General features: G+C 42.8%; 1 protein-coding gene across 1 annotated transcript in view; it reads right to left on the reverse strand.

Moving 5' to 3' along the window:
* Positions 1-5,962: 5,962 nt before the first annotated feature.
* Positions 5,963-27,249, reverse strand: part of SLC35D1 (solute carrier family 35 member D1) — a 41,843-nt gene continuing 20,556 nt past the window's right edge. The window contains exons 9-12 of the mRNA XM_080655763.1: positions 22,595-22,662; positions 21,452-21,530; positions 18,273-18,355; positions 5,963-6,539 (exon numbers count right to left, since the gene is read on the reverse strand). Of these exons, the coding sequence (XP_080511889.1) occupies positions 6,431-6,539; positions 18,273-18,355; positions 21,452-21,530; positions 22,595-22,662 (339 nt within the window). The 3' untranslated portion in view covers positions 5,963-6,430. The remainder of the gene's footprint in view (positions 6,540-18,272; positions 18,356-21,451; positions 21,531-22,594; positions 22,663-27,249) is intronic.

Below are 27,249 nucleotides of genomic sequence, written 5' to 3' on the forward strand. Positions count from 1 at the left end.
CAGCCATGGAGTTGCTCTATCCAACTTCACAAGGATTTGTTCTGTGGGGTCATTCCACTTTCCTGTTCCAGAGCTAAAACACAACTGAGGCCAAGATATTTCGTTTGATTGAAAACCCTGTCTCAATAGTCAATAGACCCAGGGGCTTGTTCCTAAGACTACTGGATGCTGACCAGAACCTCATTGTCCTGAGGGCTTAATGATTAAGCAAGGGAGAGGGAAGTGGGTAAGTCAGGGCAGGGTGCTAGGTGAGGTGAGTTTGAGTCAAAGGGAAAAAATCAAAACAAAAGGCCAGATAAAAGGAAATAAGGGTTCTGCATGGTTACAAACTAAGACACCCACGTTCAGCAGCAGCATTCACAATAGCCAAAAGGTAGAAGCAACCCAAGCGTCTATCAATGGATGAATAGATGAACAAAACGTTGCAGATACATGTGTTCAGAAAAAAAGTATTTATTTGACAACTTTACAAAAATATTTAGGCACATAATTTTCATGTTTATGTCACCTGGTTTACATATCTCAATCCTCAGTACCTCTTAAAAACACTAAAATGGTCATTTGGTAAATAGAATCTATACTGAAAAAATACTATAATAGGCCAACATTTGTAGGCAAAAATCAGTTGATCATCAGCATGAGAAAGCAACATTTATGAACAACATAACCTCTAAAAACATTTCTGTGAGACAATAAATCTAACCAGTAGATTTATTTTAAAAGTATTTTCAAACAAGAAAGCTTAAAAAAAAACACCCTACCATAGAGTATCTCCTCATACCAGGATGAAGGGGGATCCTAACAGTAAGTACTAGCAGACAGGTTTAGTGAAGGTGCCAGAGCTTCACCAACACCCACAACTGAGATGAACCCAGACGCAGATGCAGACGAAGCGCGCTGTCCAGGCGTTTAATTCAGAGAAGGGAAGGAGGAATGACGGGCATGCAAACAGCCACCTTAAACAGACAAACTGGAAACGTTTTAACTGAATCACCATTCTGAAGTGTAATTATCTTCCTCTAAGGTAACATAATTTTTGTTTCTTGAAATTTACCGTAAAAATACAAATAATTTCATTTTTAAAAAAACAAGTGGAATCACCTGCATCACACATGGCCACAATTATATCCGGTAGGAATTTTAAAAGATCTTGAAAAGACACTATTATTTAAGCATTCCGGAAGCAAACAAAGTACAGGTCACATTTTGCAAGAAATACACACATTGTCTCGGCCTCTAGCATTTGAAGAACACAACTTCAGAAACTTGTTTTGCCTAAAGTCTCACCATAAAATGACAGTAACAAAATCCACCAAGTGCCTAATATATCCTAGGCATTGTGCTGAGTAGTTTTGCATCCAACACCTCATTTCTTTTGAATATTGTTATTAGGAGGAACTAGTAATACAAAGTTATGGGGAAGGAAGAATACACACAGTTAATGGAGGAGGGACTCAGGGTAGTCATGGAATTCCAATAGCCTGGCACATCTCAGAGCTAAAAGACTAGTATAAATCATAAAAGTCCTCCCAGAGTAAAAAAAAAAAAAGCTTCAGCTTTATGGGTGGGCCACCCCGAATCACTGACACTGATAAATCACTGACTCCTTCAACTGCTTCTCTCAGTTAGGATCTAAATGCTAAAGAATACAAGCAAGAAACATGTCCTATTCATCTCAGTTTCCCCAGAGCTTAGTGTTGTCTATTGGTTTGATATGATTTCAAATTTACTTGTTTATGACAAAAATAAAGTTGTTTTATTAAGAGTAAAGCTGCTTTGCCCTAGCTGGTTTGGCTCAATGGATAGAGCGTCAGCCTGTAGACTGAAGGGTCCCAGGTTCGATTCCAGTCAAGGGCACATGCCTGGGTTGCAGGCTTGAACCCTAGTAGGGGGCATGCAGGAGGCAGCCATTCAGCAATTCTCTCTCATCATTGATGTTTCTCTCTCTCTCTCCCTCTCTCTTCCTCTCTGAAATCAATAAAAATACGTGTGTTTTTCTTAAAAAAAAAAAAAAAGAGTAAAGCTGTTTTGATATAAAAGTGAAGTAAGATGTGTCATGATCACATCATCTCAGCTGCTGAGGAGCGTCCCTGGGGGCCTGTCAATAAAAAACATCCCAAGAGGAAGCAACTGTGGCAAGAGCCTAGTTAGACGATAAATAGTCGGCATGTTTGTGATGAGAGTTTATGAGGTCTATTCGAAAGTTCTCTCTGGGCAAGGAGACCCTTTGCTGATCTAAATAGCACTCCCAAGACCTCTGGGCACTAGCTCCCCACAGTAATGGAGACTCTGACCAGCAGTGACAAGGGCCTGCAGCAGCCTTTCAGAGGACATCTTGCCAGCCAACTAGTGCCATCATTCCCCAGCAATCTGCTCTAGCAACAAGCGATCCGTTTTGTGCTGGCAGCTGGAAGGCAACCCTGTTGATTAAGCTGTCTCTCCCAAGAACCCACCTTACAGAAAAGGTACACCTCAACTAGATTTGGGCTTTATTTCATTCACTTCCCTTGCCTGGAACAATAGTACAACTAATCTATCATTGCTTTGGAGCATGTTATTTTGTTATGGGCTTAGGAAATTTTTATAATTCCCACAGTGAACATGAGTTAAATAAAATACTGGCAAACCAATCTTAGTCTCTGAGCATAATTTTGCCACCCAAAAGAAAACACGGAGCATAACGACTGGCATAAAATAGATGCTCAGTGCCCTAGCCGGTTTGGCTCAGTGGATAGAGCATCAGCCTGTGGACTGAAGGGTCCCAGGTTCGGTTCTGGTCAAAGGCACGTACCTTGGTTGTGGGCACATCCCCAGAAGGAGGTGTGCAGGAGGCAGCTGATTGATGTTTCTCTCTCATCAATGTTTCTAACACTCTATCCTTCTCCCTTCCTCTCTGTAAAAAAATCAATAAAATATATATTTTTTAAAAAATAGATGCTCAGTAAATCTTTGCTCACTGACTAAGGCCATGATAACAAAGGAAAGGCAAGCCTAAATTCCTAGGTACTACTCCAAACCAGTCAAATGTGTGAAATTCTATTATTCTTTCCATGAAGATCATATATCAGCTTTACTGACCTGAACGTTCCATGGATTTCTGATACAATAGGATTACCGAAAACTTTTCACCTACACGCAAGATGGATCCTACAAATGACTGGCTCATAAAGTCAACAGCCATATGAGGTGATTAAAAATCACCGGACATGGCCCTAATTGGTTTGGCTCAGTGGTTGGAGCATCGGCCTGCAGACTGAAAGGTCCCAGGTTCGATTCCGGTCAAGGGCATATACCTTGGTTGCGGGCACGTCCCCAGTGGGAGGTGTGCAGGAGGCAGCTGATCGATGTTTCTAACTCTCTATCCCTCTCCCTTCCTCTCTGTAGAAAATCAATAAAATATATTTAAAAAAAAATCACCGGACATGTTATGTTGGTAATGTGTAGCCCCATCAACCAGGATTATTCGAATCAATCTGGCACCGATAAAAGCAAACTGGCCAAAGAGGGCTCTACTGTCATTAACTCAAAAAGAGAAGCTAGTAGTCAGAGAATTTTGCTTTAAAAGAATTCTCTCCACAGTTCATCTGTCTCACAGAGCACATTATGGACTAAACTCAACACTGCTGCTTTTCCTCCCAGGAGGTAGTTAACAGGTCAGAGAATGTTTGATCTTATAAGATATCAACCTCAGGATACACTCCAGGCAGCCGGGGTGATGCCACAGCACTAGGTAAATCTCTAGCGTACTGCTGTAACCAAGCTGCACATAACTGAAGCAAATGCCAAAAATGGTTGGCCAGTTCTGTCCTTGCTCAGACAGAACTCTCTAATAGACCAACTTCCCCAGGCTGCTTCCTCTTATCCTGAAATGTGGATGGCAGTTGAAGGGGGCATCCAGGAATCAGAGCAGGTACAGGACAGGAGCTATAAATTGTCCTGTTGCGTCTGGTCCGTCAGTTCCGCATAGGGTATGGGCCCTGAGATCATGGGCATTTAGCAAAGCTGTAACTTATACATGATTTTCTCAGATAAAACTGGAGAGATGGAGGATCTTCAAGGGAACCTGACCCCAAGAGGAAATTCAAATCCTGGTGGGGTTCTAGTTCAACACCTCTAAACACATCCAAAGGCCTTTCATGATGAGAAATTCTACAACACAAACTATTTCTAATGTCCAAGTTCTTTCTTTCATGTGGCTAGTAGAAAAAGGAACAGAGCTGCTAAAATTAGGTCTCACAATGCCTTTCCACTGTGTCCAGACAAACCCAGGCAGTGACAGGCAACAGTCACAGCCAGAACTGCGGATCAGCTGGGGCCAGCCTGGGAGTTAGATGAGAGCTCTGGCATATAGAGTGATCCGTCATTCTCCCTGATTTGCAAAGCCTATTCCTCTCTGACTAAAATTCAATTGACTGCTTGCCTCAAGCTAATCCAACTAGCACCCCCATTTCCTTACTCCCTCTTATAGGACAGGTAATTTATGGCAGCATGGTACAATGGAAAAAACATACATTTAGACTAATTAGCAAATCATCTACTTTCTCTGATCTTGTTTTCTCATTGGTAAAACAGGGACAGTAAGAACCATCTTACACAAGATAATGTATTCTCCCATCAGAATTTCCTTAGATCAGCTGATATTGGGGAAAAAAAAAAGTGAGCCTTAGGAACTCTTACATGGAGCTTATAACTTGGAAGTTGGCTGTGAGGCTCTGGGGACCCAGCATCATTGGCCAGGCTTTAATAAAGGCAAAGCAAAATAAGGAAAAAGCATAAATATAACCTCCATCAAAAATATAAACAGATCAAAACCTTCCAGGTGCCATGTTGAGACACAAATTATTCATTGTTTAGATCAAAGGAGCCCAGTGGATTCCACACCCAATGAACTAAAGGTAGTGTGTGCACCAGGCACCCAGCCTCCTGCATACTAACTGCACAACTGGCTGAGCAAACACTCATCCCCAAAGTCAGCGGATGTGTCTGAACCAAGTCACAGGACTGTGTTGATTTAACACCCCGGCCCACCCAAAGAGACAATTCAATGTCCATCCACAGCTGTTCTCCCAGAATGCAGCATTGGGCTTGAGAGAAGCTGGTGTCCTCAGTAAGTCAGCGAAAGGACAAGGATGGCAGAATGTAGGTGGGAGTGACCATAGGAGAGAGGTGTGCTCATGGCATCAGGAGAAAGAAGGTGACAGCTCCAACACCAACCAGACCTCAACCATACACAAACATCTAACCAGCCTTTCCCCTCAAGCCAATACATTCAGGAATGTAAGACCCAGTCATATTGATTTAAAGAGGGGTACAAACAGTAGCAGCTAAACCCAGAGAAGGGATGCACGGGGAAATACACAGGGGTCACCTTGCCTGCCTGCCTACCATTCTCACTCAGAGAAGGGCCACGCTGCATGGTTCACAAAATGCACCTCTTCACATGCATCTGATCTCACACCTCAGCGTTTGGTTTCACAACGCTGTGGGTTGGGTGGGGCAGGTGCTTCCAACCCCACACATAGATTTGCAGTGTCTAAGAACTGGATGAAGTTCTACTCCTTGTTCATAGTCACATGTGCTGAATGGGTGGATCAAGCTAAGTTCTCTGTCTTACCTCACTCAGTCACTACGGCCAAAGTGAGATCATTCAATGACTTCCAGAAAATCTCTCTGTATCCCCAGCACTTAAAGATAAGGCCTGGCACATGTTACACACTCACTACATTTTAAGTGAATGAATGAATCAGATAGATAGATAAGTGCTTCCTCCAGCACTTCATTATCCCCATCCCACACAACCAAGAGGCAACAGCAAGTTTTCAAGGAATGCACTCTGCTCATCCCAGGAGTTCTCAGGAAAGCCAATATGCAAAGCAATACACCTCACAGCCCCACCTATTTTTTTAGAGCCAAAGTTGTAGTCTTTGGCAAATGCAACGATGATATCCTTATGAAGAAAATGCAATCATTAAGAAATGTAATTCAAAGAAGAGACACTGCCAATACTCCACTGCATTCCCAGCAGAAGGAAGGGTAGACCTGCCTCCAGACGCAGCAACGACTTGAGTGAGGAGGCTCCAGTTGGAGCACTTTATAGATGCAGCTCTCAGGGACACCTGGATATCAAAGTATGGAATACAACAGTTTCCAAACACTGATGGTTCACTGTCGGCACGGAAGAAAAATAAATTAAAAAGCCCGGTGCATTTTCCAGTCTGATATAAATTAATTCAAATGGCATGATTAAAATAGAGTCAATTTTAAGTTCCTCTCATAAAATGTTAAAAGGCAGCAATCAATCCTCAGATTGTATAAGTGCAAAGGAATGGTATTTTCTCCATAATCGAGACACCTCAGTATCTGTGTAAGAATTGCCAGTGTTCCAAGCTGATCAAAGTCTTAGGCCTACATCGCTGAAGCAATCCTCTGGTCATACCGCTCCTTTCCCCTTAATGTCCAGCTTATTACTGGCCTCCGACTGTTTGCTCAGCTGCTCTTCAGAGAAAGTGATGTAGGAATACACCAGGCTCCCAGCAATACTGCAAAATAGAAAACCACCATCAGGGAGTGAGGAAGGGATGGCAAATGCAAGGCAGACTGGTGTGAGGGTGGAGTCACCTGTATAAATCAACGGCCCATAAAATGAAAACAGATGCAGCATTTTCATCGACCGAACTAGAGACCCTCCCCTGTCCTGGTATTACCCACTGCTGTTGACGCTCTGGGAGGATGAATGTTTGCACAGACTTGTCAACAGGACTGCCGATTTTATACAAGCTTTCTGGAAGACAATTTGTTGAAATCAAAAGCTTTAAAATTCTGCATATCCTTTGACCTAGCCATCTATTTCACTGATGAATTGTACACATCTCCTTAGACTTATCAACAAAGTGTTTATCACATCATTTATAATTAGCAGAAAATTAAAGGGTAAATGTCCCACAGTGAGGAATTATATAAATTCATACAATAGAATACCACGCATCCATTAAAATAATGTAAAATAAAAACAGGCAATGACATCTTAAATGAAATAAATCTCACAAAACTTTAATTATTATCTAATCCCATTTTATTTAAGTGAACAAGAATATGTATATTGATATGCACCAGAATCAAGTCTGGACGGAACACAAGAATATTAACAATGGTTATAGCTGGATGGTGAGGTTATAGGTGATTTTGTTTTTATTCGTATTTTCCGCATTTCTAAAGATAATAATTTCAGGCAAATGTTATTATTAAAAAAAATAAAAATCATCGCAATGAATACGTAAGCATGCGAATGCTGGGAGATTCAGAGCTGGTTTTTCTCTGACTAGAATCACATCCGCAGTGGAAAACCCATTGTCTGAGCTCTCAGCCTCTGAGTGGGTTGCTGGTGCCCTTCACTTGTCCACCACACCTACACCTGGGGGGTTCACTCTTTTGGGACAGTGATTACTCTTATCTGTTCTCTGTGGGGACCTCAACCCCACCTGCGACGCAGAGCTTCCTGCCTGAATCTCTGAACTGAAAGTCAGTGGAGGAGCTCAGAGACGGCCTTGACCTGCTCTTCCGCTGAGCCTGCCCCCATGGCTCCCCTGGGTCTCCAGCTGGCAGCCTGGCCTGGGCTCTGCTTTCAGATGTCCCTGCCTTAGGTTTGGCCCCAATCTTCTGCTTGACCACTTGGCTCATAAACGTGCTGCTTTTATCTGAAATTAGTTCCTTTTTCCCCTGGGCTTTGGTGAGAGGTGCCTCGCTCCCGCAAGTAAGGATGATCAGGCACTTCACAGCACTTAATAATCAAATGGTGGCCATTTATTCAACTCCATTACGTGTCACGTTACTTTATATACATCTGCTGTTGCAATATTCCTGCAAGGTACAATATCTCTGCAGATGAGAAAAAATGAGTCCCAGAGGCAAAAGATAACTTGCTCAGGGTCACAAAGCATCCCAATGATGGACCAGAATAGAACCCCGTCAGTCCAATTTTTCCTACTGAAATGGCTTCCTCCCTTTGGCCCCTGTTCCACTGGATGTTGCAGGTGCCTGTTCTTATTTTGTTCCCATCAGCCTATAAATTTCCCAAGGCTTTACTCTCAGCTCAACGGAGTCCCTTGCTCAGGCCTGGCGCTTTGTAGCAGCATCCTATCTAATAAAAGAGCAATATGCAAATTAACCATCACTCTGCTACACTCACAAGCCATGCCCACCAGCTAATCAGGTGCAAGTATGCAAATTAACCCAACCAAGATGGCTGTGGCCACGGAGCGAGCAGGAGGCTTGGGTTTCCCCAGCAATGGAGGAAGCCAAGCTTTCCGCACACCCTGGCAGGCCCAGGCCTCCACTCAAAGCTACAAAGTTTCAATTACAGAAGATAAATAAATCTCAACAAAAATGGCTGTGGCCATGGAGCAAGCAGGAGGCTTGGCTCCGCTCAAGTTTCAATTGTAGAAGATAAATAAATCCCAGATACCAGGGCCTCTGCTTGGGTCGCCGGGGGGCGTGGCCGGCCTGCAAACCACCACAGGCCCCTCACCCAGGCTGTCCCATGCCCCTCACCCAGGCTGTCCCACGCCCCAAGGGAACCCCCACCCTGATCCAGGACACCCTTCAGGGCAAACCAACTGGCCCCCACCCATGCACCAGGCCTCTATCCTATCTAATAAAAGAGTAATATGCAAATTGACCATCACTCCAACACACAAGATGGCTGCCCCCATGTGGTCAAAGTTGGTTGCCCCCATGTGGACACAAGATGGCCAGCAGGGGAGGGAAGTTGGGGGGACCAGGCCTGCAAGGGAGGGCAGTTAGGGGTGATCAATCCTGCAGGGGAGGGCAGTTAGGGGTGACCAGGCCGGCACGAGATCAGTTAGGCATCAATCAGGCTGGCAGGGGAGTGGTTAGGGGGTTATCAGGCTGGCAGGCAGAAGCGGTTAAGGGCAATCAGGAAGGCAGGCAGGCGAGCAGCTGGGAGCCAGCAGTCCTGGATTGTGAGAGGGATGTCCAACTGCCTGGTAGGATCGGGCCTAAACGGGCAGTCGGACATCCCTCGAGGGGCCCCAGATTGGAGAGGGTGCAGGCTGGGCTGAGGGACACCCCGTCCCTGTGCACGAGTTTTGTGCACCGGGCCTCTAGTAGTAAATAATTGCTGAATGGATATCATTATGGCCCTGTGCACAGAAAGGAACCTCATGACCCCAATTCTGTGCCAGTGTTCACAGAGCTTGTCTGCTCATCTTTTTCATCTGGTAACTTTACTCCACTTCTTTTTCTTTTTTTAAATTTTATCTCTCTTCTGTAAACTTTTTTAATTTTCTAGTGCACCAAATAGATAATTTTGCCTGACTGCTGGGCTAGGACCTACGGAGATGGTTTACTATGTAGCCTTTGGACTGAGGCTAAATATTCTTGAGGCTCACTGTACATCTATATGGTAGTCAATTTCCACCAACCCCACTCCATGCCCCAACACAGTGGAAGGACTGCTCCTTCTCTCTGTCATCCTATTCTCCTCTAGATTCCCACTCGCATGACAACCTATTTTTCCCGTCAAGATTATCTTTGACACTCCTGTTACGCCAGTTTCACCTGGATAGGAATAATGGAGCAATTCAGGCTAGAAGACAAGGACCTTATTCCAGGCTTAGTCCTTATGGAGATCCAGGACCCTATGCTGTTAGTGCAGTTAGTGCAATGAAAAATCAATGACTGTGGAGTTAGGCCTTGGTTCAATCTTGAATATACTGCTATCTCTGTGTCCCTGGGAAAATTTGTTAAGTTATCTGAGATTCTATTTTCTGTGTTAATAAAATAAGAATAATACTACCATCCAGCCAGCATGTCTCAGTGGTTGAACATCAACCTATGAACCAGGAGGTCAAGGTTCAATTCCCAGTTAGGGCACATGCCTGGGTTGCGGGCTCGATCCTCAGTGTGAGGCATGCAGGAGGCAGCCGATCAATGATTCTCTCTCGTCATTGATGTTTCTCTCTCTCCCTCTCCCTATCTCTCTGAAATCAATAAAAGTATATATATTTTAAAAAAGAATAACACTATCTATCTCGGCTTGTTTGAGGATTGAGATAGCATGTATAAAGAACCAGGCCTTTACAATAGCTAAGATTTGGAAACAGCCTAAGTGCCCATCAGCAGATGAGTGGATTAAAAAACTGTGGTACATCTACACAATGGAATACTACGCTGCTGTAAAAAGGAAGGAATTCCTACCATTTGCAACAGCATGGATGGACCTAAAGAGCATTATGCTAAGTGAAATAAGTCAGTTGGAGAAAGATAATTATCACATGATCTCACTCATTTTTGGAATATAATGAACATGAAGTGATGAACAAAAACAGATCCAGAGACAGAGAAGCACTGATCAGACCATCAAACCTCAGAGGGAAGGCAGGGGAGGGTGGGGGGGAAGGGGGAAAAATCAACCAAAGGACTTGCATGCATGCATACTTGTAAGCCTAACCAATGGACAAAGACACCAGGGGGGTAAGGGTTTGAGTGGGGCGGTGGGAGGGAATGGGGGAATAAGGTCACATATGTAATACCTTAATCAATAAAGAAAATAAAAAAAGAACGAGACCCTAATCCTGGCACACAGTTAAGCAACCAGGAAATATTTATTCCCTCCTCTGTCAGCTCTGATACTCACCGACCAGAGGCAAAATGCAATGTTAACAAAGGGATGGTGGTATAATCAGTTAACCTGATGTAAGAGGGCACCCTGTTGCCACGTAACCAGCGCAAAACCACACACAGAGACTACTGAACTCTGGAGAATGAAGAGCACAGACTGTTCAGAGTCTCACAAGTTCCAACAAGAGGCCGTACAAGGCTTTTCATCTCATCTTTATGCCTGACTTGATCATTATCAGGTATGTAAATTCTCAGAAACGACCTTTCCTGAATAGCCTGAAGAGAACTGAATATTCATCAACAAGAATACCGTGTGCCAAGCAGTCATGAGTTAATGCTTTGGAAAAGATTATCATACAGTTGCCCGGTAAACAACATGGGGGTTGGGGTTCCAAAAATGTATAGGTACCTACTATACATTTGTTTATAACTTTGGATGCCCCAAAAACTTTACTAATAATCTGCTGTTGACTGGAAGCCTTACAAAAAACATACACAGTTGATGAACACATATTTGGTATGTTTTAAGTGTTATATACTACTAGAGGCCTGGTGCATGAATTCATGCACAGGCCTGGCCGGCGATCGGGGCTGATGGGGGCTGGCCGGCAGGGGGAGGAACTGCAGGAGGTTGGCTGGCCGATCAGGGCTGGCTGGCCGGGGGAAGGGACCTCAGGAGGTTGGCCGGCTGAGGGAGGTTGGCTGTGGGAGTACACTGACCACCAGAGGGCAGCTCCTGCATTGAGCGTCTGCCCCCTGGTGGTCAGTGTGTCATCATAGCAACCGGTCGACTGTTCATAATGGTCGCTTAGGCTCGCTCTCTCTCTCTCTCTCTCTCTCTCTCTCTCTCTCTCATATATATCTTACAATAAAGTAAGCTAGAGGAGAAAGAATAGTTCTAGTACTGTACATATTTATTGAAAAATCGACATACAAGTGGACCCACACAGTTCAGACCTGTGCTATTTAAGGGTCAACTGTAAAACTGCTTCCTGGCAACTTTGGGAATGCAGGAAAACTGGGAAGAGGGGAAGAGGAGGATGGAAAAGAGAAAGGGAAAGCCTAGATTTGGGGCAGAGAGGGGAGACCTATATCTGAATTTTCATACATCACTACCATGACTGTCAACCAGGATCTTTTACTACTTCAAAAAAAAACCAACTTCTCATTAATCTGGCTCCATAAACATACCCATGAAATTTGATAACTTCTGATACTTTGGAATTGGTGTTTATATATTCAACCATTCTAAATATTCATTTTTTAAATCTCAAGCAATTCTCCAGCTGCCTAATATTCACATCACATAGTACTACCAAATTCACTGAGATTGTGGCAGACACAGCCAGGAGATAAACAGAATAAAAAGGCAAAGCTACTGTGCCCTGCAGGGGTCTACTTAGAATAATGCAGGAAAGACTGGAAAGTGCTGAGCAGTGCCCCTCCTCAGCTCTGGTCCACTTCTGATCTTCCAAAGCCAAGCAAACACAACCTGCCTCTCCTAGACCGAGAGCCATGCACACATTTTCCAGCCACAGAGAAGCAGACAGCCATTCACAAATGCAAACTAAAATGCCTTCAGTAGAGCCACTTCATGGCCAGGCACAGAGTCCTGACGTCCAGCTGTCCCATCTCTTCTTGTAGTCCATAATGTGCTCCTCCACCCCACCTCATTTCATTCACTCCACTCCACCACACTGGCCTCCTTGCTGTTCCTTGAACACACCAGGCACACTCCCACTTGAGGGCCTATTTCTTTTTTTTAATGTTTTTTATTGATCTCAGAGAGAGGAAGGCAGGGGGAGAGAGGGATAGAAACATCAATGACGAGAGGCTCTTTGCTTGGCTGTCTCCTGCATGCCCCTTACCAGGGACTGAGCCCACAACCTGGACATGTGCCCTGACCAGGAATTGAACCATGACCTCCTGGTTCATGGGTTGATGCTCAACCACTGAGCCACACCCGCCGGGCCCACTTCAGGGCCTTTTCACCTGCTCTTCCCTTCAGAAATCAATGTGGCTCATCCCCTCCATTTTTTAGGTCTTTACATAAAATATAACCTTTCAGCAGGTGCCCCCTCCCCTGAAATACTCCCTATCCCCCTGCCCTGCTTTATTTTTCTGCAATACTATTCAGCAGAGCTAACATTTATCACCAGCACATAGTTCACTCATTTCTCTCTTCCTTCATTTTCTGCCTCCTCTACTAGAAGGAAAACTCCAGGAAGGGAAAGGGTTTTGATCAGTTTGATAGCAGCTTTATCGCCACTGCCTACAACAAGTATGTACCTGGTAGGTACCTACTATACATTTGTTTATAAATAAATCTTCCCAGCTAGATTACAAATTCCCTGAAAATAAAATTAGCCTATGGCTTTGCATGCACTTAATAGTTACTTCCTTTAATATATGTACAGAAAGGGTTCAACAATTCTGATTCTTTCGCCTGCAAAGGGAAATAGGAGAATAAAAGACAAATCAGGCAGGAAGTAAGCAAGGAGACTCTGGAAATGTTCAAAACAAGAAGGGCCATTTTAACCTCTAATCCCATGTGCCCTCACACGGTTAAGTTATAGGGCATATTTTAAAAGTTGGATCAGGGTTAGAATCTCAGCTCTGATTCTTACTATGTGTGACTTGGGGCAAATTATTTCACCTCTCTGAACTTTGATTTCATTATTATGTGAGATGATTAAGTGAGATGATCCTATAAAGGTGACCAACATCTACAGGTGCTCAACAAACATTAACTTCCTATCTGTTGCCTTCCAGGGGATCTATTTATGTCCTTGCTACACTAAGATAAGTGTTGGTCTGTGCACAAACTTTAAAAATAGAAGTCCCTTAGTCACACAATTGTGGCCAGGATGTGAATCAATCTATCTGCCTAGGAGTTTTAGGATAACCTAAATGGTACAGACACTTTCAAAGAATAGTTTAGAAATTTCTTATAAACATACACTTACCACACAACCCAGGAATTCTACTCCTAGGTATTTATCCCAAGTAAAATGGAAACTTATGTTCACACACAAACGTCTAAGCAAATGTTTTAGCAGCTAATACAAAACAGTTAAGAACTGGAAACTTGTCTTTCAATTGGAAGAATAGAATTCTACTCAGCAATAAAAAGGTATAAACTACTAATATATGCAACAACACAAAATCTCAAATGCAACATAGACTGTGTTAAATGAAAGAAGTCAGACCAAAAGCTACATAATATTATGTATCATTAATGACATTCTGGACACTACCTGGACAGAAAACAGATTAGGGGCAGAGGTTCAATGCAAAGGGACATAGGGAGGTTTTTTTTAGGTGTGTGTGGGGGGTGATACAAATGTTTCATATCTTGAATGTGATGCAGTTGTCAAAACTCATAAGCTGTACATTAAAAGGGTTTAATTTTACTGTAATTAAATGTATATTAATTTTTTTAATGGAAACAAAACAAAAAAAAAAGGGACTACAGCTAAAGATGAGTTCCAGAGATTCTAAGAATTCTAGCTTGGGCAGTTCTGAGGATGATGGTGTCAGTACCTGGAAAGGCTACATGACTCAAGTCGAAGCCGCAGACAGAGTGCAGCCACCGGGAGAAGTGCAGAAGCACGTGCTGTCAGCACCCTTCACTACTCCTTCCCACCCTCTTTGTAACTGTCTCAGGCTTGGACCAGCACCCTCGTAACTGGCCACTGGACAAAGGCATTTAGGGGATTTGGAGAGAGCCAGACTCGCAACAGAGGCCTACTTCTGCCAGCCTAACATGTATCAAATCCAACATCTTGAAACAGAAGTTCTACTGGAAGAATTTTCCAGATGTTAGATTTGATACATGTTAGGCTGACATAAGTTGTAACATTCCAATATACTCAGGAACTTAAAAAGTTATTTTAAGTGGCTTCCAATGTGAAAAAAAGATACCTAACCTTTCTTATAAGATTATTTTATAAGAGATTTAAACTGTAGAGATCTAAAAATGCAAATAGAAGCTTCTACTCCATTTTGGCTCTCAGGTTATTTATTTTAAGGGGACAAAAAGAAAATTAAGGCATCTCTGACTCAGTGTCACAATGACTTTTAATCCAGACTTTTAGAAATGAGTGAAAATCAGGCCACATCCAAAGTCAGAACTGGTTCACCATTTTGCTCCTTATACCCTGGCCCTTCCTCACAAATTTTAATGAAAGAGATATTTACTAAGCATAGATGTCAAGCAGTGAGTTAGGTACTTTACACTCATTAGATTATTTCATTCTAACAACTCTAAAAAGATAGGTATTTTCATCCTTAGCACATTAAAAAAACTGAAGCTCAGAAAAGATAAGCAACTAACTTAGTCACACACACAGCAAACTTTGGAACAACAACTCCAACCAGGTCTGAGACCCGACTACTCACCTTCTTTCTATAATATGCAATTCTCAGATCATCATCCTCCCCACCATCCTCCCAACTCTGAATCCCACAAATCACAAATGATTTTTCCTCTAAAAGGCCAACAACCATAGTGGCAAAAGATGTCAGGGAAGGGGCAATGATGAATTATTAACCTATTAATATTTGTGTTAGATTCTCATATCCTATATAATAAAAGGCTAATATGCAAATTGACCAAACAGCAGAACAAAGGATCGCTATGACGTGCAATGATCACCAGAGGGCAGATGCTCAATGCAGGAGCTGCCCCCTGGTGGTCAGTGTGCTCCCACAGGGGGAGCACCCCTCAGCCAGAAGCTCTGAGCTGGGCTCATGGCTGGTGAGAGCAGCGGAGGTGGCGGGAGCCTCTCTCGCCTCCGAGGCAGTTGGACATCCCAGAGGGCTCCTGGACTGCTAGAGGACACAGGTTAGGTGGAGGAACCCCCTCCTGCCCCCAGTGCACGAATTTCATGCACTGGGCCTCTAGTTGATCCATAAGAGAGGTAGAATAGGGATTACCATTTGTTTACCTTTAAAGAGATTAAGCTCAGAGAGTTTATGTAATTTGCTGCAAATGAGAAAGATGATACTACCATATTCTAGGTGAGAGCTTCATAGTTCTCAAAGTGCTTTTTCACCAATCCAAACAGAATTCAAAGAGCAAATACTTATTAAGCAACAACCAGGATTCATTCCAGGAGCTTGAGAAACTTGAGTGAAAAATATAGGCAGAGAGCCCTACCCTCATGGAAGTTATATTCTAGCAGGGAAGACAGAAAATAGGCAATAAATATAAGTAAGCCAATAATATAGTATACTAGGGGCCTGGTGCATGAAATTCGTGCACTGGGGAGGGGTCCCTCAGCCCAGCCTGCCCCCTCTCACATACTGGGAGCCCTCAGGGGATGTCCTACTGATGGCTTAGGCCTGCTCTTCATTGGGAGCGGACCTAAGCCGCAGTCTGGCCTCCCTTTGCGGGAGGTGACCTGGCTGATCAGGGGAAGGCGCCAGCCCCATCACCCCGCTGCTGCAGCCATGGCCAGTCACCGCAGCCGCCAAGGTATTTTCATCAACATGGACTCCAGTCCCTTCACCATGAAAAAATGACAACTTTCTTTAGGCATTTTCAAGATGTGTCTTTCATAGGATATGACATTTCTTTCTTTCTTTTTCTTTTTATCCTCACCTGAGGATATGTTTCCATTGATTTTTTTTCCTCTTCCCTCCGATCCCAGGCTCGGCGCCTGCCCAAGCCTAAAGCCTCCGCCTGAGCCTTTAGGCTTGGGCAGCCCCCCCTGCCCCCCCGCCCCTCTGATTGCCAGCTCGGGCCGCCCAGGATTTAGGCTTGGGCAGGGCCCCGCCCCCCCGCCGATCACAGGCTCGGGCTGCTCAGGCTTTAGGCTTGGGAAGGGGGCCGGCTGGGAGTGACCGGGGTGCCCAGGAAGTTCCCGGGACCCAGGTATGTATGCAAATTAACCGCCACCTTTGTTGGGTTAACTTGCATACTCACTCTGATTGGCTATGGGCGTAGCAGAGGTACGGTCAATTTACATGTTTCTCTAGTATTAGGTAAGATTAGAAAGAGAATAAGTGCCCTGAAAAAAGTAATCAAAAAAGCAGAATAAGATGATTTGGAAGAATCAAAAGGGGAAGAGTAGACTGCAATTTTAAAAATAATTTAATTAATTAATTTTATTTTTTTATTGAATGTATTGGGGTGGCACTGTTTTAATAAAATTATATAGGTTTCAGGCTTACAATTCTATAACACATCACCTGTATATTATATTGTGTGTTCACCACCCAGAGTCAAGTCTCCTTCCATCGCAATTTATCCCCCCTATAGCCTCTTCTCCCTCCTCCCATACCCCCATAGGTTATAATTTTAAATAAGGTGATCAGGGTAGACTTCCTTGAGATGGTAACATCTGAGCAAAACTTTTTAGGTGTAAAGAAGTTAGCCATGCAAGTATCTGGCAGTACAATGTTCCAGGCAGAGGAAATAGCCTGTACTAAGGCCCTACAGTGGGAGCATGTCCAGTGTTCTAAAGTAGCGGTCGCCAATCGGTGGTCCACGGACCACTGGTGGTCCCTGAGGTCCGAAAGGTTGGCGAACGCTGTTCTAAAGGAACAGGAAGGACCCCAATGTGGATAAAGTGGAGTGAGGGAGAAGAAGAGAAGCAGGAGCTGACACTGGAGAGGTAAAAGAGGTAAATCTTGTAGGGCCTTGTCAGCACTTTGGAACATGGAGAGCCTGGGGCAGGGGTAAAATAAAGAGTGACATGTTCTGACTTACTTGTTACAAGGAATACACTATCTATTCTGTTAAGGATTGCAGGGTGGGATTGAGGGATGAAATAGACAAGAAAGGAGTCCAACCAGGGACAAATGTAGAAATTAGGCAAGAGATATTGGTGGCTTAGATGATGAACAATGCAGATGGTGAGAAGTAGTCCTTTTCTGAATATATTCTGAAGGTAGAGCCAACAGAATTTGCTAACACACTAGATATTGGGTATAAGATGGAAGAGTCAAACATGACTCCAAGGTTTTAAAACTGAAAGCCTAGAAGGATGGAGTCTCCATCAGCTGAAATGCAGAGGCTTTTGGTGGAAGAGACTTTGGAAAAACTAAAAGGAGGTCAGTACTGGACATGTCAGCTGGAGATGTCAAGTGGGCTGTTAAATACATAGCATGAGTTCAAGTCAGAGGTCTGGCCCAAATACAAATGTAAGAATTTTTAAGCATATAAATAGATTAAAAACCATGAGATTCAAAATTCTTGAGCTGAAAAAGATCTTTCATACAAGTCACGCTCATCATTGATGAAGATAAATAAAGTCTAAAGAAATGCAGTGATATGGCCAAAGTCAAACACATATAATGCATTTCTAACGGAGCTGGTATTCTTTAGCCCTGCATTTTCTTGAGAACAGTGTACTGCCATCTGGCATACTAAGTAAAGGTCTGTTCTTCGAAGAGCTAAGTAAAAGGAATTCAACTTCCAGAAAAAATTCCCCAACTATTACACATAAAATATGGAACCACTTTCTCTCCCTTTCTTAAAAAGCACTCTCTAAAGATGTTAAATATATAACACATTGGAAGCACTCCATATAGGTTTGTTTAATAAATGAACAAATTTGACATTAAATAGCCCAACCTTATTGTGACACTATTTGTCAAAGTGGTTATATTTAAATATTTTTACTTACCTGATATTTAAGCCAATGAAGTTCGTCCACGTGAAAATATAATCTCCACCAAAGACCATTCCAATATAAGTTATTAATATATTCTAAAAAAAAAAAAAGCAATGCACTGTTATATAGGTTTAACTGAGCTTTTTAAATATTCACATAAACGCCTCCATGCTATGACCCAAATACCTTTTCTTAAAATGCAAAAAACAAATAAACAGGCAATAACAAAATTCCACCAAGCCTAAAATGAGTGCAGTATGAACAAGAACACTAACAAGGAAACAATGACATTAGCCTCTGCCCAATTTTTCCTCTACAGACGCTAAATGCTTTCACCAATACTAAAAAATACTAACAAGGTAATCAAACTTTCTCTGCTCTGTGGTATGGGCTGACATTATAAATCTAAATAGAGAAACTCTGCTGTTTCTAAGGGTAGAAAACACTAAGGCATACTTAGCAATCAGAAAAGAATGCTTTTCCTCTCATTGAGATAACTGTTGACTTGTGAGGGGACAGTGAAGAAGAAAAGCCTGCTAACATCAAGAATCTTTCCCTCTTTTTTGAGAAGGATAAAGGGAATGGTGGGAGTTTACCAACATGAAGGAAGTTTTTAGAGGAGCCTTCTTAGTATTTTCAAAACACACATGGGAAGTCACCTCAAAATAGCATACCTAAAATCACATCTCCTGACTCCCTTAAACTCCCAGGCATAAACGTCTTCTGCTTATCTGTACTCCCCCTTTAATTAAACTCGGACCACAAGTGTGAAATAAAATTTTCCAAATGTATTCAGTTCTTCCCTAACCTCCATTCTTTCACATTCCTAAGTCACTTACCTCCCTCTCTGCCTTTACAACTGCCATAAACGGTAAATGTCACAAACATTTTTAGTACCTGGGTTCTCCTAGATTAGGCCTCTGAAGCAGAAAGTGCTATACTTTAAAACAAACTTCAAAATTACTTTTATAATGGAGTGCCCTTTGAGCATTCAAAGTTACGTCTACCTCTTCTAAGTCTAAGGGGAGAGAGAGAGAAAGTTACCTTAAAGCAGATCTTTTTAATTATTTCAGGGGGGTGTGAAATGCCACGGAACAGTAGGCAACTGGGGAAAATGTGTAACAGGACCTCTCTTCAAACACAAGATCCAGAGATCCAGGGAGAAGGTGGGTTAATTTGTATAATTGCTCAAGGAACTTGAGAAAGGGAAAAGACAGAGAACCCAGTCCTTACTGCGTAAAACCAATCAGCAGGAGGTAGAAAAACTGTAAGTGCCCATTAGGGCGGCCTAACAAAGGTTTGCTATCAGGAAAAGATCCCAAGGCCCACAAAGTAGAACTAACCAGGAAGCACAGAAGAGTCTAGTAGTTCAAGGCTAATTCTCAAGTTTTAGTAATACCTGAGAATCATCTGGAAACTGTTAAAGATGATAATTTCCAGGCTCTACTTTAGAGATCTGACTCAGTATATCTGAGGTGGGCCTAGGAATTTCCATGTTTAACTAACTATCCTAAGCAATTTTCCCACCACACTTAAAAGAAACAAGGAATGCTGACCCAAGCGTTTATAGGGTTGGGATCCTCAAGCACAGAAGACAGCTTAAAGCCCCTTGGGGAACAATGACTGAGCTAAAGGGTATGAACTGAGAGGCTAATGAAGGAAGCTCCACTGTCACTCACGAGAGTGAAATAGCAAGGGCTTCAGTGGACTCTCATCGGCCAGAAGGTTCAAGACATCCTTCAACAGCGATACCACATGGCAGAAAGAAGCAACAGCAGTTGTACACTAAACAGACAATCCAATTCTCTCCCTCTAGAGTTTGGAAGTAAAACTGATCCCTTTGGACTAAGTTCATAGGGTTCTATGCAGAGAAGGAAATAGCAAAAGTAAAGTACTGGACTTCATGTTCATGAGAGCATGTCTATATTTGTGCCCCATGCAGATAATGATAAAGAAAGTGCACTAAGAAATTCTAAGCAAATAGGTTTAGTTATTAAAATTAAATATAGGCTCTCCTGTACCATCCTTCTTGGCTAAAAACATGTTACCAGCTGCCCTGCTCTTGCTGTTCTTATTCTGAAGATGCAAGCCATCCAACTTTGCTCTTAAAGCATTTACTTTACAAAACGGAAACAGAGCTGACAGCTCATTTGGGCGGAGGGGGTGGGGTGGGGGGAGGGGGGTGGCGCTAAAGCCATGTCAGCCAGCCAGACCTCTGAAGGTAGATTAACTGTCTAAATTTCAATGGAATTCAAACAACTGATTGTTATAGTTCAATCTACAATTCTATTCACACCAAACACTCCAATTCCATGAAGCTTTGACCCAAATCTAATTTCTAAAATAAGGTCATGTGGACACTACTCCATTGGGGGTGCCAAGGGTAACACAGAGCAGTAAAAACTTTGCTCTGCAACCACTTCCCTCACTTTTTGACAAAAGGGGCATCGTAAAGGAAGTCCCAAGGGCAACTCCACTCTTTTCCCCAGTGATCTGGGATCTACCTCTCTCTGTTTTACCTTTTTTAGAGAGCAAGCCTACCTGCTAATCCACTTAAAATTCAGGCATGCTTGGATCTTAAACCACCAGAATTACAAAGTCAGATGAAAGAGGCCTCAGGCTTCAAGCCACTAATGTCAGGTCAATATTTAAGTCAACTTGACTCTCCTGGTGAAGACAAATGAGCCTGACTCAAATAAAATGGTCAGGAGGAAATGACATCACTGGAAAAGTCAGACGCAGCTTTTAAAAGTGGGCCATTAGGTTTGGCTGACACACAGGAAACCTCCCTTGATTAGTTCTGGCAGGCACCCTTTCCCTAAAAACAGCCAGCACTCAGCAGGCAGAGAACAGAGCAGCTCTCATCAGGGGTTAAAGACGGGCCTCTCCCTACTGAACTCGTCAGCTGCCCTGTCAGAAACAGGCCGAATTCTTTTTCCTCTTCTCTAAGATAACAGGCTCTCCTTTTCTCACACTCCTCAGAGCTAAACTGCCTGAAAGTAGAGATGATGTTCTGAGTTCTTAAAGACTGTTTCCGAGACCATCACCACAATTTGTCAGATTATTTTTAAAAAAAAAATGTGAAGAAATAAGGAAAAAATATGACTTAAGGCCTTAGCCAGACTTATTTGAGAGGAATAATTTTCAAATAAAGCAGGTCCCCAAAAGATAACAGTAGTTTTTCAACTCACCTTAATACAGCCAACTATTGTAGTTGTCAGAGCAGAATTATACTGAGTGCAGAGTACTGTGGCGTACATCAAGATAAACCTGGAATGAAGAAGGAGAGGTATCTTATGAGTAAGATCCAGGTGCTTACTTTACAACAAGTGTGTCACATTCGCGGCTCATAACGAATATTTTTGTGGCCCAGCCAATATAAAGGTATGTAAGAAACATTTTAATAAAAATTTCGTAACTTAATTTTTACAATATCCTGTTATACATTATTATCAATAATGAACTACAACGTTCACTATTGACTGATTACTATAATTGTGTTGCATTGATTTCCCTTACACACCTTATGTGCAGGTGCACCATTTCGCTCCACTAATACTAGCAGCGAATATTTTAGCAGCCGATTGCCACATCATTAGTCTTGTACTGACTGGTTTGGTGTGCTCAACAGGAAATATTTCGCTTTCGGAGAACAAGAAAAATAGGTTTATTTGTGTTACACTTATTAATTTGTGCAGTTATTCAGAGTCTGGTAAGTTAATGTTCAAGAAAAAATATTAATTTTTATTAAAATGTTCTATTATTTTATGTTAACGATTACTCATTTATTTCAGCCCTCTGTATTCAGCATGTTTCTATCGAAATAAACCTACGTTTCTATGAAAATTGAAGCTTTTGTTTTTTTTGCGGCCCACATAAACTTAAACCTTGTTTATTTGGCCCGTGTTGGCCTTTGAGTTTGACATGCTTGCTTTACAATGATCACTAACTGTGCAAACTCAGGCAACCTACCTGAGTTCTGAGCCTGCTTTCTCATGGTTAAAGGGACAACAACATCTCCCAAATGGTCAATTTAAAAACAAAAAATAAATATATGGTGAAAAATAATGCTGAGAAATAATGGTGCTTATTGCCCACTACGTAACTGGGTAAATATTAGCTGTCCTCCAGCCGTGTAAGCATGACTTTGGGATCAGTTTAGCTGCTCTGAGGGCACATTCCCACAGGCTGTGAAACCACCTGAATGCGGAAGTTTAATTATCGGAGGCGGATACACTCAAGGGACAGAACAGGATACTGAGGAATGAGGCAAAAGGACCCTAGAACACATTTCTCTAGGAAAACTACTTGATTACAAGACAGCAAAGGCTTACCCCATCACACAAGAGAGGGTGAACTGCAGAAGAAACAAGGTGTCAGCCCAGCCTTCAAAATCCATTGCCTGCAATATATGGCAAAGCATTCAGTTTTAGAACAAAATTAGCTGTCCCATTTGTTAATCAAAATCCTGTACTTGCTCCCACCACACACACACACACACACACACACACACTTCCCTGCATCTCTCCAAGAACAGATGATGTTCAAGAATTTCATATATATGGGGTTGAACCAATAAGCAGTTTCAAAAGGTTTTCTTCTTTTCAAAATGCCATGGGAGGGAGATTTTGTACTTCTCCCTATTGGTACAAAGAAACTGGCATTAGCTTGAAGGCACAAGCCTCACGGGGCAAATCTCGGTAGTTCTCCTAGATGGCTGGTATGAAAGGCTTTCTCAAACATTAAAACACGCTCCCTCCTTGTAACATGTGAAGCTCAATACAGCCTTAGCTGCACAAATTCAGCTGAGGTCTGTTCACGGAGAATTACTATTTTAAGATAGTTATAGTAAAAGCAAGGTTTTTGTTGTTTTGTTTTTAAGCCAAAAGCAATAAAACAGGGAGACATGAATGGGCGCATTGATCATCTCATCTCTCATCCAAGAGGGAGGGTTTCTCTCTCAAGTACGTAATTTCTCTTGTAATATGAATTTGATAAGCAAATTTGAGAAACATTTCATCTTTTGCCTCTCTGCCAACCTGCCCAGCTTCTACTCTTGCCACTTTGACATAAATCTCACAGCTCCAGGGCTCCAGCAATTCGGGCTCCTTGTGGTTTATGAAATGTCACCATGCAGTGTCACACTCACATGCCTTTGCCTGGAATGCCCTTTCCCTCAACACTCACCTGGCTTCTGTCCACCCACCACACTAAAGGTCAAGCACCTCCTTTGTGCACTTTCCCTAGTCAGGAACGCCTTCCTTTGTGCCTCAGCAGATGTACTGTGCCATAAGGCTCTTCCCTCTCTGACCTGTGTGTTTCTACACCAACTCTACAGGCTGTGAGCTGCCTGGAGAGAGGACCCACAACACATCTATCTAATCCTATTCCTAACACAGCACTTGACAGACGGTAGACACTCTGTTTATAGTTCTTCCTTTGTTGAGGCATAACATACCAGAAAAAAAATTAACCAGTTATAAGTGTATAATTCAATGAGTCTTGACGAATATACACTGAGTGGCCAGATTATTATGATCTCTGAATGCATAATAATCTGGCCACTCAGTATATATCCTATATAATAAAAGGCAAACATGCAAATTGTCCCCTCGACCAGGAGTGCAGGCCGGCCAACTGCCCATGTCCCCTCCCCCTGGCCAGGCTGGCCGGACCTCACCCATGCATAAATTCATGCACTGGGCCTCTAATACACACACACACACACACACACACACACACACACACACACACTGAGTGGCCAGATTATTATGCTTTCAGAGATATTGTCATGTAATCACCATGACAATCATGATAAAGAAATTTCATCTCAAAATCATAAAACTCCTCAAAGAAAGACTGCCCAGTGGGATCGGGCCTAAACAGGCAGTCAGACATCCCTCTCACAATCCAGGACTGCTGGCTCCCAAACACTCACCTGCCTGCCTACCTGATTGCCCCTAACCGCTTCTGCCTGCCAGCCTTATCATCCCCTAACCACTCCCCTGCCAGCCTGATCTATGCCTAACTGCTCCCCTGCCAGCCTGATTGCCCCTAACTGCCCTCCCCTGCCAGCCTGGTCACCCTTAACTGTCCTCCCCTGCAGGCCCGGTCACCCCTAACTGCCCTCCCTTGCCAGCCCGGCTGCCCCTAACTGCCCTCCCCTGCCGGCCTGGTTGCACCCAACTGCCCTCCCCTGCTGGCCTGGTCACCCCTAACTGTCCTCCCCTGCAGGCCTGGAAGCCCCTAACTGCCCTCCCCCGCTGGCCTGGTCACCCCTAACTGCCCTCCCTTGCCAGCCTGGTCGCCCTTAACTGCCCTCCCCTGCTGGCCTTGTTGCACCCAACTGCCCTCCCTTGCAGGCCTGGTCCCTCCCAACTGCTCTCCCCTGCTGACCATCTTGTGTGTTGGAGTGATGGACAATTTGCATATTACCTCTTTATTATATAGGATGAGAAAAAAAGGAAATCCTGCCCTTTGCAATAACAGGACCAGAATGTGAGGGCATTATGTGAAGTGAGATAAGTCAGACAGAAAAAGATAAACACTGTATGATCTCATTTATATGTGGAATCTAAAAAAGCCAAACTCAGAGAAACAGAGAGAATTACCAGGGACTGGGGGGTAGGGAGATGTTGGTCAAAGGACACAAACTTCCAGTTATAAGTTCTGAGGATCTAATGTACATAATGGTATTACAGTTAACAATACTGTATCATGTACTTGAAAATTAATTAATTAGTTAATTAAATAACGGGTGTTCTAATTCTCACTCTACCATTAACTTTCTGCAAAGCCATCATAAAATCACTATAACTTCTTTAAGTCTCTATATTACAAATATAGAAAGCAGACTACTCCATTTGCTCTTACGAGAATCAAATCAGAGAATGAAATGCAGACATTTCAAATGTATACAAATTTACATACATAAGATATTATTGACTTAAAATTCCACCACTATTATCTCTCAGTAGTAGATTTGCAAGTGAATTTTTCTTCTCCCTAAGACAGAAGTCACAGTAAACATGTACATTACTAATGAGGAGGAAAAAAAACATTTAGAACAAAACTTCTGCCTCTAGAGAAGACGGAAGAAATGGCCCGCTTGCTCATTCTGTGTGACACAGAACCAGATGGGCCTGCAATCTTCAACACTGGCTGAGAGGTGGCTGTGATTACAGACCGGATAGAAAAGATGCTTTCTCAAGCTTCGCTTCTGTTTTGGACAAACTCTCCGGTTCTAGATGCTGGTGGTGTAAACTAATACCACAGGCCAATACTCACCACAGGCATGAAAAGAATGTAGTCTAACCCCTGGGCAAATGGTTTATATGAACTCCCTAAAACGAGGCATTTGTTTGAATAGGACTTTTATTTAAATAAAAATATTTAGAAAAAAACATGTAATGAAAAAAAACACACGCCTTTTTAAGTTGCTTCGATTAAGAAAATTAAGAGAAAAAGCGAGTATCTAATAAGATTAGGCACTAAATACTACATAATCAAGAATACAATCAATAAAATCAAGTCCAGGGAAACAATCAGATTTGTCTGATATACCAGCTCTAATAGACTGATTCTGGCTGTCTGGACCACTGTCTGGTAAACAGTTGGAGGCTGTCTAGACTTTGCAAAAAGTGCTATGACTACGTGGCAATATCTGCAAGGAGTATAGGAAAACAGGACCAATTCACCACTCCGAATCCAGTGAAAAGCATGAAATAATTTCAACGTGCACTTTAGTGTAAGATGCAACCATTCTCACTCCCAGGAAAATTTGCTAAGAAAAGAGTCGCCAAATTACTTGAGACGTGAAATAAATTCCAAATCATGACTGGGACATCTTCTTAAGTGTTTTGATACCTCCCTACTTAGTATAAAATCTAAAAATAATAAACCGTTTAGTCTTTGGACTTCATGGTAAAGAAAAAAGGTTGACGTATGATACAATTCTATTTTCAAATTCTTTTCTCTAAAAAACTGTGTAGAAAAAAAAATGGAAACCTTATCCCAGAAAGTAAACTGCTAAGAACCTTACTAAGACAGATGATAATGTCCGTGGTGCAAATGACTGCATGGCTCCTTCCCTACTTTGGGAAAGTCGTCCTAGGGTACCTACATGGTTCCCTGCACTACTCTGACCATTTGCCACAATTTCTCCTGCTCTCCCTCACGCTCCTAGCTCAGACAAGGAACTGGAACTCAGGTATCTTTCACTCTGCTCACCAGGCTCTGCCACCTATGGAAAACCTATGTACCATGGCAAAAGTAACTACATACTCCAGCTCACCAACGAGTTACTTTTATTGGAAAAAGAAAGATCCTCAAAGGTGAGAATGGCTGAAAACATTATTTTTGTCAAACAATAATCCGACAAAGAGAAAGATGTAGTCATTCGTAACTAGTAAACTATAATGGACCCAACCCTCTTGTTTTATGTCTGGGAATACCAAGGTCCACAAAGAAGGGACCTGTCGCCACGTGGAAAGAATAATTCAGGGTTGAGACTCAGTCTTTGTGGGCTACAGAGTGACCCAGAAATGATGAACAACTCTGGAGAGGCAAAACCAACAGCCTAAAACCCTTCCTATTTAGTCAGCTATGCTTATGAAGAGGCACCGCTAGGTGGATGATTTGTGCAGCAAGTTTTCCTGTAAAACTCATCTGAGCCATGTAACGTAACCAGTGATATAATGCAGACACTCTACAATGTACCAGCGTCTACAGTGCTGGCCTTGTGAGATCTACAGCAAGGGGTCTGTTCTCCAACCGTCTGAGAACACCTCGCAGGCTGTGCTGTCAGCAGGCCAGGCTGCCATCCCTGGGACTCCGTGAATCGCGGGCTTTGTGTGGCAGACATTCCCTTTGGAGGCAGCACCCGACCAGTTTAAACATAGTCTGTCCTAGCTGACACTTTGGAAGTCATTAGCCAAGTGATGCTTGCTCTGCCTTTATCTAGTGAACCAGATATCTTTTATGGACAATA

This window comes from Plecotus auritus (assembly GCF_963455305.1).
Source record: "Plecotus auritus genome assembly, chromosome: 2".
Lineage (NCBI taxonomy): Eukaryota > Metazoa > Chordata > Mammalia > Chiroptera > Vespertilionidae > Plecotus > Plecotus auritus.